Source organism: Bidens hawaiensis, unplaced genomic scaffold (assembly GCF_021521415.1).
Source record: "Bidens hawaiensis isolate Kalapana, Puna unplaced genomic scaffold, B.hawaiensis_p1.1 tig00029372_1, whole genome shotgun sequence".
Taxonomy (NCBI): domain Eukaryota; kingdom Viridiplantae; phylum Streptophyta; class Magnoliopsida; order Asterales; family Asteraceae; genus Bidens; species Bidens hawaiensis.
The window spans coordinates 178,385-197,917 of NW_027494869.1; the positions used below are offsets into that span (position 1 = coordinate 178,385).

A 19,533-nucleotide genomic window follows, 5' to 3' on the forward strand; every position below is an offset into this window, starting at 1 on the left:
CACGGGGCTGAGTTGGTTGCTAAGTGCACAAACAACTTCTTAACGCGCGTATTCGATAAAATTAACAACTTTCGGGTGTAGTTTGGAAATCCTTTGTCCCCGGAATTAACTAAGGTTGGTTTTGGTAAATACATGGCCTCGGGGGCTGATGTAAATGGTATTAGTATGATTGGGGATTTAGGTCCATCAAATCATGTTAGGACGCCTCGTAGAATAAACGAGTCGGTACGGTTTAGTTAGTAATCTTTGTGTGCAATCCGACAGGCTTGTGATTTGTGGATTGGCTTTGAGGTTCTCTAACTCGTTGGTATTTGCGTGACTCGTGTCAGGTGAGTTCATGATGCCCTCTTTTAAACTTTTTACGTTTTGGGCTAGTATACACACCGTATTACAATTTTACCCGATTTTACTCGTTACAACTATTTGTATAGTATCACATAGCCTTATTCGTATTTGTGCATTTATGAAACTATGAGTGAATTATATTCTATGACTTAGGATATTTTAGACTCGTTTATGGTCATATATTCCTTAAGGTTATATATATTACTTATGGTCTAGGCTCGATGATACTATTAGGCCTAGTATTAATTCCTAGATTGTCCATTATTTATGGATTACACGTGATGATATTGCTTGGTTGATTAATCAATTAAGATGTTCGTAAGTGTGTATTTGGATGTGTATGTTTTGATAAACTGTGACCGGGTCAAATATATTACTCGGGGAGGACCCGGGGTGAGGAGGCCCGTGTTGCATGTTTATGTCCCGACGGGTTAAATATGTTACTTGAGTCCTTGACTTCATGTCTCGTGACTTGGGGTGAGGAGGCCCGCCGTCCTGCTAAACCGTGATCGGGTCAAATATATTACTTGGGGAAGACCCGGGGTGAAAAGGCCCGTATCACGTGTTTAGGTTTGTTAAACCGTGACCAAGTCAAATATATTACTTGGGGAAGACCCGAGGTGAGGAGGCTCGTGTTGCGTGATTTTGTTTTATTAAACCGTGACCAAGTCAAATATATTACTCGAGGAAGACTCGGGGTGAGGAGGCTTGTGTTACGTGATTTTTGTTTTGTTAAACCGCGACCGAGTCAAATATATTACTTGGGGAAGAGTGTTGCGTGTTTGACCAAGAAAAATTATTTATTATTTTAGTTACTTATGATTTGACCAAGGAAAGTTATTTATTTATTTACTTATGATTTTCTCTAACATTTTTATATTTATTAATTTAAATTGATTTATGGATGTCAATTACAAAAACATGAACTCACTCAGCTTTAGCTAACTTTGTGTGTATGTTAGTTTGACTTTCAGGTTAAGGAGTGGATGTTACCGCTTGGATGTGCTGGATGCTACTCGGACAGTTGAAGGCATTTCTAGTCGAGGACTTTTAAATAAAATGAATATTTTACTTATATTTAATTTTTGGGCACATGTCCCCGGTTTTGGGGTTTTTGACACTCATGAATTTCCGCTGTTTATTACTCTGAACTGGTTATTAATAAAACGAATCGCTTTGGTTTTAAATTTTTGAGAATTTTGGATATGATTACCAACTGTAAGATTCCCGGGATTCGGGGTCTTACAATTTTGGGGAGGAAATTAGATCATAACCCTAATATGTGAACTATGAAGTTGCCCGCTCGCTTAAAAATAGTGTTTCTATTCGCCACCCGCTGTTACGGTCGCAATAAAAACATGGCATATTTCCTACCGTTTAGATGGTAGCAACTCAAAAATACCATATTTGTTATCCATGAATTTGTGACCGAAAATAAACGGTAGCAAAAACTCCGACCGCTTAAACAGTAGCAAATCAAAAATACAATATTCTTTTCCATGAATTTGCGACCAAAAATAGACGTTAGAAAAAACTCCGACCACTTAGATGGTAGCAACTCAAAAATACCATATTTTTTCCATGCATTTGCGACCAAAAATAAACGGTAGCAAAAACTCTGACCACTTAGCTTTCTGGTAGGAATCGGTTGCTAAATTTGCTACTGTTTTTTTTTCGGTAGCAAATTTTGGTCGCAATTGCCCTTTTTTCTAGTGAGTTAACATGAAACAAAGCAGTAACATGCACTGACAAAGTACGAGTACATAAATAAAATGATTAATTGTTTCTATTGTCAAGTTGAAATGTTTAAAATCCAAATATTAACCAATTCGGAGTAATATTCAATAAAATCTGACTAAAACATTATTCAAAGTGTAGGAAATATTTATATAATTTAGACTACATTAGCAATAAACATGTGGATGGCTTGAGATTATTACCAGCATCAATGATAACTGAAATCCAAAAGAATTTGGAGGATCTTGCAGCTTTTGACATTATCAAGTAGCTGAATAAAATGTTCTAACAGCTAGCAAGCTCATCATGAATGCTTTGAGGCCATTAAGTCTCTTGTTTCATGTCATATGCGAGAGGGTACTCACTACTCAGGTCGCCCTCGTGTTCTTAAGATGAAGAGTTTTGTTGAGCAGCTTGGATTTCCTTTAAGCAATTAGTTAGTGGTGGATTTGAACCTACAATACGAATGGTTGGGAGAATCTCAAAGTTGCATATGATGCTGAAAATTGCTGAGATGAACAGTTCAAGCAAATCAACTCAACTGCTAATGGCCAGGATGGTAAAATCAAGAAGCCAAAAGCTACGGCAAAACGCAAAGAACGCAAATCTGTGATAGATGCTAGTGGAGGCTTTGCCCACAAGGAGCTCACATATTTGTTTTTTGTTGCCATGGTGGAGGAGACTTCTCATGAGATCACTTATCATGGTTCTACTCTCAACCGAGCATCGAGCATGCTTAACTATGGAGTTTTTCTCTCATCCACTATCATTAACCCCTAAAACGCATTGGTTATATTTGAGACAGGACATTAAATTATTAATGATAAATTGTTATGACATGCTTAACTAATTCGCAACTTAATATCCTTGAGGCATATTTTCTATCCTAAGGTACATCTCCCATAGAACTATGGCCCTATGATTTCATCATTAATGTCTCTCGATACTTTGTAACTTGTTTTAATATATATATATAGAAGTATAGTTTGAAAACCCTCTTGAGTTGAGAAAACCCGTGAAAACCCTATGTAACATCCTTTTTTTATTACATATAATATATGTTACATTTAATACAAAACATCGAAAACATAAAAAAAATGTTTTGCTATTTTTTTTACATTTTTTATCAACTTTAATTGTGGACCACAAGATTTAATCTTTAATTAAAAACAAGTGGTTGAGAATAAGTTTCTAGAGTTTTCACAACTCAAGTGGGTTTTTATTCTAACCTAACCCTATATATATATATATAAATGTTTGTAAAAAATCTTTTTGGTTTTAGATCTTGTATATATAATAGTTTACTAATGTGTATAGTTACCCCATATAGTAAAGAAAGAACGATGGAGCCCTCGAATGGTATAAATTAAACAACTAGTTAGCTCGTTTTAAATTGTACATCCTTTCCGCTATATGTATATAGCGTATATAGTTGGGACCACGTTATTAGAAATCATTGAATCGCATAAGTTATTCGTTACTGGTTACAAATTACAAATACAAGTGTTAAAGGAAAATAACAACGGATAAAAAGAGAAAGGGTTAAAAGGTGATCAAAGTGTAACTTTCATGATTCCAAAATCCAAAATTGTTTGATTCAAAAAATAAAACTATTACTTAAATAATATAACTTTTACAATCATATTTCACATACTGTTAATTATTAAAGAAAATAGAAAGTATGTGCAAAACACTATTTCGGGTCTGTTGCAGAAGTACCAATTTTGACATGTTATCCAATCCGCCTGACCTGCCCATTTTGCCACCATAAAAATGTAAATGAAATGAATAAATTTGAACAATTTTGAACTTTTGATGTTCCCGGTTTGAAGATGACCAATCTAAACATACAAGAAAAAGAAAACGAACCGTTACCTAATATGCAACTTCAGGATATAAAGTATTGTAAGCATATGCTAAAGGAGAAAATTATCGATCATATGGAGAACAACGTCAGCACCATCAGAATTTAACCAATAATTCTTCACCTGAATTAACCGCAGCATGAAAACATCATTAGAGTGCACAAGAAAACATGTCATTTTTGGGTTGTATATGTTTAAAATATTGAGTAGTTAAAAAAGGAACAGGTTATAAGTCATCTAATGTACGGGTGTAAACGAGCTGGGTCGAGCTCAAGCTCAGCCCAGTTAACCTACAAGAGCTCGAGCTCAGCTCGTTTCAAGCTTTATTTCTAAAGCCTGAATGCAGCTTGTTAGTAGATTCCCGAACTTGAGTTCACCTCAGCTTGGCTTGTTTATTATTTTTATTTAATTATTTTCATTGTAATTTTATATATAATAAGTATTATTTTGTGAATATATGTTTTAAACATTAAATGAAAGTTATATAAATATTGGGCTCGCTTAGGCCAGTGAGTACACTCCAGCTCGATAAGTGATACTCAGACTCGATTGGTTTAATAAACAGCTTTATTTTTAGGCTCGAGTTCACTGAAGCTAGATTTAAGCTTTTAGTGTGTGCATTCACATGCTTATAACATCCCAAATTGGTTTATTTAGAAGTAACTATATTTTTGTTTTATTAATATAGCTTTCTAATCATGTTTATTACATTACTTGAATACATATTTCAAGTAATTAGACAACAATTATTAGTGGGTCGGTCTAACCCGAGTGGACCCATTAAGACATGAACCACCATATTTTTACCACATTTTATAGAGAAGCATATATATATGTTGTAATTTACATTTAGAAACATGTGTTTTCTCATACATAGAACTTGCCTGAATTGTAGTGTGTGCAACATATCGTTGTGTACTTTTATGGAAGCTAACATCAACGCGTTCCCAAGGTACTTGAGTAAGACCACGGATCATCTCCTCTGAATAAATGAATAAGATAATAATTAATCAAAATGCATACTTTTGAGTTAAATCATTCCAACTATGCTAATTACCAAATTTCATAATCGTGTATTTAAATTTTGTAACGTATAGTAAGAAGAGTTTTTGGCTTGTATAATCCCCTTAATGGTTACTTACATCTAATGCCAAGTTTATTAGAACACCCAGATTCTGCACACTCTTTAGGAGTTTCAAATTCCATCATTCTTCAATGAATGATTTAAAAGGTGGCAATTTCGACCCATTTATTAATTAACGGGTAGAGGTAAGGCCCTACCATAGCTTTGCTATTGGTGGGATATACTGAGTACGATGATGATGATGATGATTATTAATTAACGGGTCATTTTGGATTGTGTTTAACGGGTCAAATAAAAGATTAGCTTAAAGAGGGACACTTCGGGTTGCATGTGTCGAAAGTTGTCTGTCCAAAGTCTATTTTTGATGCATATAACCTAAACTGTTAAGATTATTGTTGTGATCATATTGCTTTTATCATCATAATTAACGAATAATTATTTGTAAAAAATAAAAACACAAGCGGTACCTTCCAAATTGGGAGGTGTATCGACAGAAGAAATCCCATTTTGGATTGCATCACTTGATTCCCGCTCCACATAAACAATATGCGGGTACTTATCATCCTTTACAAGAAGATTCGACTAGAAGACGAAAACCATGCGGTTGTGGTTAGTATCTGGATTTATAGTAGAATTAAGAGGAGTGTGGATTTCTGACACAGACACAAAAGCACGGCAAGAACTTAATACAAGACTTGCGAGTCTGGGTTTAGTTTTTAATGGGTTCTCGTAAGTTTCTAGTTGAACCCACAAACACGTTTGGCCCGTATTTTTCAGTGGTTAACCAATTTAACCGATTTATTTATTGTTTGGTTTTTAAAAATGTGTTTCATGTATTAACTTAAACTATCAGGGTATCTTTATGTCAAACTTTAAAATTAATACGGCATATTTTAAGCATAATTGCTCAAAAATTAAAAAAAATATGTAACTATAGAATTTTAAAATATTAATATTTGAAAAAAAAAAAATTTTTCAGGTTAAATTGGCCGTGTTCATGTTAACCCGTAAATGCACGTTTCGTGCAAAATTTTCGGGGTTGTGTTAGATTCCACGCGAAAACCTGCGAACACGACCCATTTAGCAGCCTTAGTTGGATAACGGGTTAAACAGATAAATTTAAGACCGGTTTGGTTGTGTAGGGATGACCCGCAAACACTTTTCGTTATCTTTTCTTTACTTGTACATTACAAACAGCTAAGATTTTTGAAGTACAATTTAATAAAAATATATGATTATAGCAATAATCTCATTCTTGAAATAACATGATTTAAGAGACTTAAAGAAATTTGAACACATTTTGGGTTAATTTCAAACTGCTCAACATACTTCTATTTCAACCAATTCTTTAAACATTTTCTTTTTTGACCCGTTAGAGCAAAAACACTGACCAAAGGGTAAAAATGGGCAACCTCTAATCCAAAGGGACATTTTTGGTTCAAAACGTTCACTTTAAAAATCTAGGCATGAAATAAACTAACCTTTGGAAGTTCATGTTGGCGCCGAATTGACGATGTTCTCCACCCAACCACCTCTTATTATTAATAAAGGAACAACCGGAAAAAAAAAAACATAAACATTCAAATACTGACATTTTACAATGTTGAACTTGAAAAGGATACTGTCATAGTTGGCATTAGCATAAGCCACACGGCGCTTAAAAGAACCCAAAGCGGATCTACACGCATAAAAAGAAAAATAAGTATTACCAACAAGAGTTAGAGATGGGAAAATGGCTGGGTTGTGTTGAGTTAATCCTGAATTCCTGATCATCTGATCAAGTTAAAGTTCACATTAAGTTAGAGTTAAATGTCAGGCAAGGTTGAACAAAAAAATATTTTATGTCCATATAATGTATATGTGTTTGAATATGATTAGAACCACCATATTGATAAATTACATATTTGACCCGTAATCCAAATTGACCCGTTTATAGTTAAACGGGTGGTTGATAAGAATGTTGGAATGAAGCATATTATAGTTAAATGGGTGGTTGATAAATTACATATTTGACCCGTAATCCAAATTGACCCGTTTATAGGTAAACAGGTGGTTGATAAGAATGTTGGAATGAAGCATATTACTAACATGAATTTAATATTTTCAGAGTCATTAACCATCTGAAGAAGAAGAGGACGTCCTCCGTCATCATTATCGGTAAGGAAAAGATGCTTTCCGGATCTACCAACTATCCAGTGTGCGGTTTGTGGGGCCTGTCTTTCAAGAAATGGAAGACCACAAAGAATTGGAAGCTGTTAAAACAGTCAAAAAAGAAAAAGCAAGAAAATCAGTAAATTTAGAAGATTTATAGCAATTTTAACCGATTTGTTGATGAATGGGTCGATCTGGTTATGTTTTATCTCTAACAGATTAAACGTTTGTATCATATTTTGACAAATAATAATTGATAGTAAACTATCTATATTGCTACCTAGACGCATGGGCAACATGCAAATCGTGTCTTTTAATTTCAAAATGTACAAAAAAAAACGTCCCTGAAGTTCGTATGTTGTCACAGTTTTTGTCATTTCCAATAACAAGTGTTAACTTTTTCTGTTAGTTTTTAAAAAGACCATTTTACCCTTGAGCATACACATCCCACACTCTATACTAGCCTTCATCTTTAAAGTATGAAGGAAAATATGGTTTTTCACTTGTTTAGCTTCCACATCCCATTCTTCATACTCTAAAATATATAGTAGAGAGTAATAGTAGCTCTATATGTATACAGAGTAACTATTCATAGTGTGTGTGTGTGGGGGGGGGGGGGAATAATAAAATAAGTGCTTGTGAGTAAGATATAGATAAAAATAGAAATGGTTGCACATCTATAAATATGTAGGGTAAATTACAGTTTTCGTTCTTGATGTATGAAGGACAAAACTGCAATTTACCAAATTATGTATCAAGAACCTACCTGTCTATGTCCTCTAGAACCGAGATGTGGAGTTGCAACGGTAATAAAGTTAATTGGTTGCAAACCCACAATTCTGGCTTCAAATAACTGTTCCAGAGATTGTTCTGAATCATTTTCATTATTTTGATTAAAATTTGAGGGCCGACACACGGGAATGCTTTGATACAGTCTTCCAATAGCATATCGGGCAACGAGACCACCCAATGAATGTGCAATAAATGAGATCTTGGACACCTCTGGCCATCTTTTGGCAACGGTTACTACCTGCATTATGTGAAAGAACTTGTAAAAAAATTATATTTATTTGAATTTAAATATGAACATGATTATGAAATAAATCTGTGAGTTTTGAATTAAATATAAACATGATTGTAAATAAATTATACTATATGAAGGTTTGATTGGGTTGACCATGCTAGCAGCCTAGCAGTTCTTTATTCAATTAGGTTTAAAATAATTACAGTATTAAGTATTTATAATATATATTGTGTTACAATCATATCTAATTTGCTTGGACAAATGGATTTACCTTGTTTAAAATAATTATATTATAGTATTAAGTATTTATAAAACATGTTGTGTTACAATCATATTAAATTTGTTTGAACAAATCGATTTAGCCTTTTTTAAAATATTTAAACAACATTTTGGGTTACTTTCAACTTGTTTTTTCTCCTCTTTAGAATTTTAGAAAAAACTTTTAACTTTGACCCATTGATCCATCGGAGTTGTAATATAACCCAAATTTAACCGTTTACAAGTAAATAGGTTGAGCTGAAATATAACCAAAATATACCTGTTTACAAGTACATAGGCCGAGTTGAAATATAACCCAAACTGATCCGTTTGGAAGTAAATAGGCTGAGTTGCAGTTTAACCCAAATAGACCCATTTACACTTGTATACGGGTCTACTTAAACTTGTAACCCAAATCCCGTTTACAAGGAATTAGGCTGAGTTAAAATATAATCCAGATCAACCTATTTACAAGTAATAGGCTCAGTTAAAATATAACACATATCAACCCGTTTACAAGAAAAGCCCATCGGCTTGTTTACACAACAGGCTGAGTTAAAAACTAACCCAAATTGATTTGTTTACAAGTAAATAGGCCGAGTTAAATTACAACACAAATAACCCACATCAGCCCGTTTACCTTAAAGATCGTTTACAACAATTTCTGATTGTAAAGTGTCATAGAAAACAGTAAGAAACACTACCTCTTCGGCTAATCTTTCACCCATTCGGTCTACGCCATCAAAAGTCAAAGTTGCTGAATTGCAGTCACTACCTGCACAATAAATTTATTCATACATGATAAAGACTTTATGTATACAAAAACCATCAAGATATATATTTTTTTAAAAAAAGCTAGGAGGCCCGTTAAATTGAGAGTATATATTATCATAGACCAATGATCATATTTTAGATTATTAAAATCTTATTTACCTTAAAAAAAAAAAACTAACAGTTAACAATTACTTTATCAGGAAGTCTCTTAACAAATTGCTTTGCAGCATATCTCCAATCTGCAGCACTGTATGAATCAACACCAAAATAAGCTTTGATAATGCTAATAAACATAAAATCAATCCATGATAATAAACAAAGTGTGATAGGGTATGCAAGAAACCGTAAGAACCAAACCGAAAAAATCGAACCGAAATAATATCCAACGGTTTGTTTTTACAAAAACCAAACTTACGGTTCGATTTTGGAATTGCACGTAATAAAAACTGAAAAAACTGAACCGAACCGAATTTATAAATTTTTATTTTTTATTTTATAAGTAATTTATAAGAATTTAATAAATACATATTCAAATATATTAGCCCATATGTATAATAATCAACTAGTTATTAATTAACAAACTGATTTAGGCCCAAACCGAAAACTAACATTTTTAAATTCGGTTTTAGCCCAAAACCAACACAAACCGACCCGTGCACAACCCCAAATTGCAACCAAATTACCTGTCAATTATCCCATTAACCTAAATCACAAACTGATCGAAAACCGGTAAACCCAAACTAAAAAACCCGAACTGAAATAAAAACCGGCGTTTGGTTTTAAAACCGAACTTACGGTTCAGTTTTGATTTTACATGTAATAAAAACCAAATAGAACCGAATTTATAAATTTTTATTTTAAGTAAATTATAATAAGAATTTAATAGATATGTAATCCAAATATTTTAGCCCAAATGTATGATAATCAACTAGTTATTAATTAACATAATGATTAAGGCCCAAACCAAACCCGAAACTGAAAAACCAAAACCTAATGTTTTTCAAAAATTAAAAAACTAAAGTTTCGGTTTTAATTAGGTTCTAGCCTAGAACCGACCAAACTGAACCGTGCACAACCCCAGATTGCAACCAAATTACCTTTCAAAACCTAAACCCCAACGATTTTCAAAAATAAATAAATAAAAAAACCCTGAAGTTTCGATTTTAGCCTAAACCCGACCCAAACTGGACCGTGCACAACGCTAAATTGCAACGAAATTATTACCTTCCAATGATCCCATTAACCATAATCAAAAGATGATCAGGCGGTACAGCCTTAACTCCATCATCAAACACATCCTCACCACTAGCCACATCCACCACTTCCGGTTTCCGTTTCGTTGACTGCACCACGCAACACTTCCTCCCCAATTTCCTAACCAATTCCATTCGCCTTACCACCTGCGGCGAAAACCGGAACCCGAGGGAGGATGGGTTGAGAATTGGGGGCAATAATTGGGGATTTGAAGTGATGAGAAACATGCGTGTGGGATTAAGGAGTTGGAATCATGGAGAGTTGATGAATTTTGAGGGAGTGAATTAGGGTTTACGGAATGATAATGACAGGTGGCAGTGTTTGATGGGTGACAGTGTGGAGTATACGCGCGGGAAATAACTGATAACGTCGTCCACCCGCCCACCATTTTTTATATTATAACAAATTATAAGGTCACGCATCAAGGATGTTGACCGGTAAAATAACTTCTTGTGTACGGCTATACGAGTCGTATAGACGTTTAACGAGTCATCTATACTATACAGTTCATATAAGATTATGCGGGTTATGAGGTTTGAAGCTACATATGAGAAATATCGGGTGCTATACTACTCATGTAGTGTTATTCGCCTTGTATAGACATAAAGTAACACAGTAGGTTTGACCCCTAAATACCTATGTGACTTGTATGAACATATACGGGTCGTATAGGTCATTATAAACTGATGTTTGGAAAATGAGGCTAGTTATAAATATAGCATGTTATTATATATTTGATTCATACATGATGTATATTTGACTAGATCTGACTCTGTGCATACTCACCAAATAAATACAAATCTCTCTCTCTCTCTCTCTCTCTCTCTCTCTCTCTCTCCATACTTCAAACTTTAGCGTATCTCACAAATTGAAACACCAAATAAACACAATAGATCTAGACCTGAGAGCAAACCACCACTCACGTCTTAATCAATAGGAAGAAACTAGTGATAGTTCTGACAACCAGCACCAGTCCTGCTGCCGTATGAAGTATGTCTGCCATCCTCATTAGCGAACAAGAAGATGCATATTTATGGAGGTTATGGTGGTGGTTGTGGTTTGAGGCAGTGGTGGTTCTTAACGCATTTTCGGCCATGGAGCCTTGATGGTTGTTGATAACTAGTTTTTCGGCTTTGATGTTGTAACACCCCGGCTTAAGAGGAAACGCCCAAGCGTGACGTACAGATTGTTCAAACGCATGTGACACTATTACGTGACAATATTATCATTAATTTATTTCCACATCAAATATATAAGTTTGAAAACAAAGAAATACAAGAAAAATAAATACAACTAATTCAACTTGTCAATTTGTTAAAAATATCCTAAGTCTAGTGTCTTCATCATGGCATCATTCTCTAACAATGGTACCTATAGCATATGTATAAAATAATGTCAACTATATGAATAGTTAATGAGTTCACACAGTTTTATAAAAATACGTAAAAACCATACAATTCCATAAACAAGTGTAATAATCGCGCAAGTAAGGTCTTTTCCAGTTGGTAACAACCAACGTACTCAGATAATCGAGCAAGTAAGGTCCTTTCCAGTTGGTAGCAACCAACGTACTTAGATAATCGAGCAAGTAAGGTCCTTTCTAGTTGGTAATAACCAACGTACTAGGATAATGAGGCCTTTTTACACTCATAACAAAATGGTCATAAGTGCAGGGGGCGTATGATCATACTTATTGAGGCCATCATGTGCAAGTAAGTTCGAGAAAGTATTCAAGTAACTGCACAAGTACATGTAATGAATTCTAGTTTGTAAACGAAATCATAAATACTTTGAGTTTGTAGGATACATATGCTACTCCCAAAAATAATAAAAAAGTAAAAATGGGATGTGAGAAACTCACCTCGAAATTGAAGCGGAGTTAAGAATAAATGCCGAAATGTGTCAAAGGAACCGAAACAAACAATCCTCACGAACTATAATTAAAAACAAAACAAAATCTAACTAACAGGATAGAATATTAAATAATTTAGTTAAATGGATTTTGTATTATTTTGATGTATTTTATTGGCATATTATAGCATTTTATAATATAATATTATTTCTAAGTCTTAACGAAAATTTTAACGTTTTATATTATTTTACTATTATTTAATTACTGATTTATTATAATATGAGACATTTAATATTTATGGATCACCGGTTTTAATGGTCTAATTTTATTCTCGTTTACAATTGTTTAGCGTATTTAAAGTTTAACGAAAAAAAGAATTACAATACTAACGAAAAGGTATTTAATATTATAATAATTCGGTTTTTACAAACTTTAAAGAATATAAAAAGGTCGGGGTTTGGATGAAAATGATAAAATTAATTTATAATAAATTTATTTAACTTAAAAAGATTTTATTTGATTTTAATAATTAAAAAGGTTTAATATAACAAATAAAAAGGTTTTTAAACAAAAAATATGGCGAACCCGGTTCCTCTAGTTACCACACATATGACTTGACCAGTGAGGCAACATGTTTTTTGTTGTAAGGACTGAAACAAAAATAGATAGGTAATTCTTCATGTGTTCATCTTCAACAATGAAACCATATCTTCTAATGAATTTGGTTCCATGTTGTTCAAATAAGTGTAGGGGTTTTGTTAATCACAGAAAAACGATTTAAAATCATGTATATATTACCTGTAGATGTATAAATTGATAGAGAACCATGGTCGACGGAAAACGAATTTTGACGGATTAAATTCGAGATATAGAGAGTGTTTTTATGGAAAAAAGATGGTTGTCGTAGGTTTAGTTGAAGGTTTCGATCCATTTTATAGTGCCAATTAAAACGTATATTGATTAATGAACGAAATTGTGTTTTAGTAAAGAGCCGGCCGGTTACGAGGTAATTACGCAAGGATTAACCGTTGTTGTACGTTATTATCGACGATTACGGGTTTATTATTAAGGTTCTAAGATGTTACAGCAAGTTAATTGGGTCAAAATAAGCGTTTAAAGGGGGTTTGGTGACCTTAGAGCCGGATTCCGGCTTGCCGAAAAATCGGCCGGAAAAACGGTTGGGAAGGGGGTTGCTAGTGGTTATATTAATATTTTATTAATATAATTTAAATTAAACTTTCATTTATGGTCCCTCAACTTTCAATCTGGTTTAAAAATAGAATTAAATATAATTACAAATCAAACCTTGAACTATGAGATGTTATAAATGATGAAATAAGAGTTTGAATACTTTAATAATTTTTATATTATACCCGCATAGGATGAGAATCGTTTAAATAACAACTTAAAGTCCTGGAGTTTTGATAGTTGAACAAAACTTATGGAAAACGAACAAACGATACCTGTGAATCATCGAGAGTATTATATTAATAATAAACGATGATCAAGAATAAATTGAAACAACCCGGGTCGGTTTAACGGATAGAAATACAATTACAAATAATAAACACTGACGGATGTCAAATAAAATACGTGAAACAAAATTTGAGAATATAAGAATATATATATATATATATATATATATATATATATATATATATATATATATATATATATATATATATATATAAACACAACCAAAAATTCAAAATGGATCAGGTTTTCTGGTTTGAAAAGTAACGAATGCTACAGATGCCGGTGAGATGTTGATAGTTTTCCGGCTTCTCTCATTGATGCAAATGCGGCTCTTTACATGGAGCTATAGCGAGCGTGTGATAGTCCGCTTGCTACGGTACCTTAAAAGAAAGACATAGTGTTCTACTTTCCTGAAGGACACATAGAACAGGTATGTATAATATATTTGAATATTTGACTGCTTATTAATTTATTGCTATTTTTTTGTGGCTTTTGTGTTCGGTTCTATTGTTTTTGTTCAAAAAAACTGCTTGAATTTGTGTGAATTTTGAAACTTATTTGAATATTTAGGTGCTTATTAATTTATTACTAATTTTTATAGCTTTTGTGTTTGGTTTTATTATTTTTGTGTTTCGTTTTATTATTTTTGGGTAATTAATGTAATTTGTGTAATTTGTTTAGATGTATTTGGGTAATTTTGTAATTTTGCATTTATCGTGGTTGGTTAATTAATGTAATTTTGGTAATTTGTGCAATTGGTGTACATGTAGTTGATAATTTGTGTATTTAATTTTAGCTTTCTAAAATTTGATTTTGTTTTGTGTTCATCCATGGATTTTTGTGTTTCAAAGATGATGACGATGTTGATATTGAAGAAATGAAAGAAAAGGTGTAACTATATATATTTGCTATGATTTGTAGTGTATGTATTTCACACATTTACTTATATTACACAGTTTGCACTTATATATGTCTTAAAGAGTTTACATGTTTTACATTTACCAATTTTACATGTAATACTTGTATTATACTTACATATGTCTTAAAGAGTTTACATGGTTTATTATTTTTACATTCACTAGTTTACATGTACCGTATCTTGGAGAGACAAACTCAAAACACATCCCAATGCTTTTGCCTACATTTTTTTTTTGGAAAGATAGTGCTTTACTGTGACAATCGTCAATTTCAGGTTAACCTCGTTAACTCAACTCCGTTAATTCAAACTTTAAGATCGTTGAATCTATAACGCATACTTCATTACATTTAAACTAGGGTTTAAATAACGCTTAACACTTACTACATGTGTAGTAGTCTTTCGGGATTTGCACCGAAACGCAAACGATTGAGGAATAAACGAAGCACACTAAAACACTAATGATGTGATAACTATGTGTTAGGATTATGTGTTATATTATTGTCATGATTATGTGCAAGTTAGGATAGAATGTTCTAGAAAAACAACACTTGAAAGTAGAAGGACTAGAGTGTAACTTGTTTGTTTATAAATATATCACTAATAAACAAACCCTAACCTATTATTCTAAACCTACAACACCACCGATCGGCTCTCTCTCCCTCTCTTGACCCACGGCTGCCGTCCACCATCACACACATATACACATCAAATCAAGAGATTAATCCAAGAACTAGGTGCTAGGAAGGTATACTTGATCATCTCTTACCTCTTTGTTGTTTAATTTTGATGTTTGATGGGTTGTGTGAAAACCCTAAATCGGCCGATCTTGTATGTATGTGATTGTTATGATTCTTGTTAGTTGGATAATAGATTGATAACTAGATTGATATTGATACATGATTGATTGTTGTTCTTGATTTGAATTAAAACACAAACCCTAATCTTGTATGTATGGTGTGATTGATATGCATGGATAGTAGTTATAGTGTCTAGAGGGTTATATGGATGCATGATAGTTCATAGATTGTTATTATGATGAGTTTTGATGTGAACAGATTCTGGACAGAACGTATATACGATGTTTAACTGACTGTAACGAAGTGTAAACGTGAAAATTGATTGAGATTGTGGGTACTGCAGTAAACTAGGTTGAGTCTAGTTTCTATGAAGTATAAATTCGTAATTTTTGGATAAGTGGAAGTATACTTTTATGATTTTACAAAAACGTGATGCAAAGCTGAGCTGTTAGACCTGCTGTTAGGTTATGTTGTAAATGTTATATCTCATGAACTACGAGACCAATTGGGTTGGTTCCACTTCTGGAGGTTGACTCACTGAGTTAGGAACCAAACCCAAGTGGTCTTGCATTTATTGGATTTTTCGTTTAACGGGAATTGCAAATAACATTCTGATGTGCATGAATCTGACTGATATAAGTTAGCTGTAATGTTTTGATCATTATGAACAATCTATATGGAATAAAAATAAGATAAAAGATGTTCTGGAAACCTAAGATATGTATGCTCCTGTGGTAATTTTTGGTAAATTAATTGAGACGTTATAATCGGTAAACTAGTGCAATCTTTCAAGTAGAAATTCTGTCATAACGAAACTAGCTGCTGAGTTGTATAGGAATGCATGAAATATGATAGTTTTTATATAATTGTTGTATTTTGACCAAAATACCCTTGCGGGGAATAGTTGCTAGTTGATTGCCATGAATTGACCAAATTTCCCTTATGGGGAATAATGGTTAGTTAGTCTTTGTTTGTTGACCAAAATGCCCCTACGGGAATAATTGCTAATAAGTATGTTATTAATACGTGACACGAAAGTAATTGCTCACTCATGTATCGTATCACAATTTTACTTGTTTAAGTCACACACGATTCACAAACGAAACACGAAACATGTTACGTGCATAGGTATTATGTGCCGAGTCTAGAGACTCGTTAAACATTCCGATACTTAGAAAATCTCTTTGTTATTTTAGAACGCTAGAGAGTTTTCTACGACGCGCATCACTCGGTGATCTAGATCGGATATTCTTCGCAAACAGTGAGTTCACTTACCCCACTCTTAAACTGTTTTCAAACGTTTTTCACTTGGGGGAGATAACATACTCCGATAAACATATTTTCTGAGATAAACGCATATGAAAGATTTTGTTATAAATTATATATCACTTGTAAAGGCTAAGCGGCATACGTAACATTTGAAGTCCCACACATCGGACCGGTTAATATTTGGAATAGCGAGTCACTTTTGGGTAGTACTACTGGGTTTGACAAACCCCACCCGACGCTAAGCTCAACTGGAGGTTGAGTGGGTGTAAATTTTGGCTAACACTTACCATGGTCTGGAGGACCTGGTGACGGGCACTTGATAAACAGTCAGCTTCGGTCGCGAACCACTTAGCGATACTTGTTGTATAGATTAGCTACCTATCGATATATAATTTGACATAACACTATCTGGTAATGCAAAACACTTAAACGCTGTAACGTGGTTACACACTTAAACGCTGTAACGTGGTTACACACTTAAACGCTGTAACGTGGTTACACACTTAAACGCTGTAACGTAGTTACACACTCAAACGCTGTAACGTGGTAACACACTCAAACGTCGTAACGGGGTTACGCAACATTTAAACGTCGTAACGAGGTTACGCAAAACGCTAAACGATTTATCTTATTTTACTTGTGAACTCACCAACCTTGTGTTGACACTTTTAGTATGTTATTCTCAGGTAGCCGAGGCGGGCGCGCGGTTTAGGAGCATGCATTAATGAAAACACTTTTATTCTGCAAACTTAATTTTAACAGTTACATTTGGTTTTAAGTCGTCCTGCGTGACGCAACTTTTGAATTAAGGTTTTACGCTTCCGCACTTACTTTCATTTAAACGTTTTTCTTTGGTTTGGTTATAACTAATGATTCCGATCCTGCCAGTTCACACCCTCTGACGGTAAAACTCCGTTAGTGGATTTTGAGGGTGTGACAGACTGGTATCAGAGCCATTGGTTATAGCGAACTAGAAACTGCATGCATACTAGACTATAACCGCGACGACCCATTAGTTATAATGATACGCACTGCATAGGTTTGTGTAGTCTTGAAATCTTATTTCCTTATCTCCTTCACTCATACGCGCGCATATACCCGGCTTACCTGTAGGAATGTCGACGCCACCCTCATCATCATCCGATTCGATGACGCATGCTCACGGGAAGGAACCGCAGTTACCTACTGCCTCGCCACCCCCGTGTAGTCCCGGAACTCGAAGCTCCTGCACCAAAGAGGTACCGCCTATCCGGAGGCTTGTATGACAACAACGTTAGCTGGGAATGGTACCCCAACATGATCAGACGTATGGTCTACCGTGAACAAGTTCCCCCATTACCTCACCCGAACCACCCTGCTTACCCTAACACTCTACCACCTATAACCGAACCTGTAGAGCGAGTTCTCGCAGCTGTCGTTTCTTGTTTGGAGCGTGATATGGGTTACATGCGCTACACTAGAGAAAATGTTGCCAGACTGTTTAAAGATGGAACCGAGACTCAGGAGGAGATTGCCCGCATGGCAGCGGCAATGAAAGAAATGCAAGAGTCAAGTGAGCAACAAACCAAGGTTATGATGAAGATGCAAGCCGAGATGATAGACTTGCAAGAGCAACTCCAAGAAGCAAGGACCCGAACCGAAATAGCCTTAGAACGTTGCGATATCCTACAAATGCAACTTGCCCAGAACGTAGCAGAACCTGAGGCAGAGCCCGAGGCAGAGCCTGATGTAGAACCTGAAGAAGATCCCGAAGAGGAGCCTGAGGAGGATCCCGAGGAAGATCCCGAAGAGGAGCCCGAGGAGGAACCTGAAGAAGAACCGGAGGAGGAACCAGCTGAGGAGGAGGCACATTCAGAGGTGTCCTCAGATGACGACATCTAGTGAGGATGATACTTAGATGGAGGGGTTGTCTCCATCCGAACTATTATTTTTCTATAATTTTAAGGATTGATTGGAAATACTTTGTAGCGAATACAATGGTTTTAATCATGAATTTTTAATTAGACTAATAAGTGGTTGTGATGTGATGTTGTTTTTTTTTTCTTACCTATCTTTTATTACATGTATGGTGTGTTGTATATGAAAGAAAAATTCACGTTTTATACTATGATTCTAGGAAATGGCCGGAAGAAACGCTGGACGAGGACGAGGTAACATCAGCATGACTGCAGCTGAACTCCAAACCCTGCTGAATGACCATGTTGCTGCCGCTTTAGCTGCACACGTTCAAAATCAAACAGGAGGTCCGAATGGAGCATGTACCTTCAAGAACTACTTAGACTGCAAGCCCAGTACGTTTAAGGGCACTGAGGGAGCTATAGGCTTCCTGCGTTGGGCTGAGAAGGCCGAGTCGGCCTTTGAGATGTGTAATTGTCCCCCTGCCAGTAGGGTCAAATTCGCTGCTGGGACACTTGAGGATTCCGCCCTCACTTGGTGGAATTCGAACGTCCAGATCCTTGGATTGGAACTGGCTAACGCGATGAACTGGGAGGAGTTCAAAAACATGATGCGAGAGGAGTACTGTCCGAGGGAAGAAATTTCGAAGTTAGAGTCGGAGTTTTGGTCGTTGAAAATGGTGGGTTCAGAGATTGAAAGCTACACTACTCGTTCGCACGAGTTGGCAGTGATGTGTCCGCGGATGGTGGATCCGCCGAGCAAGAGAATAGAGATGTACATTGATGGGTTAGCACCACAGATTCAGGGTATGGTGACGTCTTCCAGACCAGCC

At 34.9% G+C, this 19,533-nt stretch overlaps 1 protein-coding gene across 1 annotated transcript; it reads right to left on the bottom strand.

The window, feature by feature from the left end:
• Window positions 1–3,942: 3,942 nt before the first annotated feature.
• On the bottom strand, window positions 3,943–10,626 carry LOC143578856 (putative lipase ROG1). The gene is made up of 10 exons (XM_077062325.1): window positions 10,463–10,626; window positions 9,418–9,485; window positions 9,169–9,239; window positions 7,949–8,212; window positions 7,120–7,283; window positions 6,654–6,709; window positions 6,513–6,565; window positions 5,499–5,613; window positions 4,832–4,929; window positions 3,943–4,070 (listed from the first exon to the last, which is right to left on the bottom strand). Exons 1-10 carry the CDS (start codon window positions 10,624–10,626, stop codon window positions 3,999–4,001), a joined length of 1,125 nt encoding a protein of 374 aa, XP_076918440.1. The 3' UTR covers window positions 3,943–3,998.
• Window positions 10,627–19,533: the final 8,907 nt, after the last annotated feature.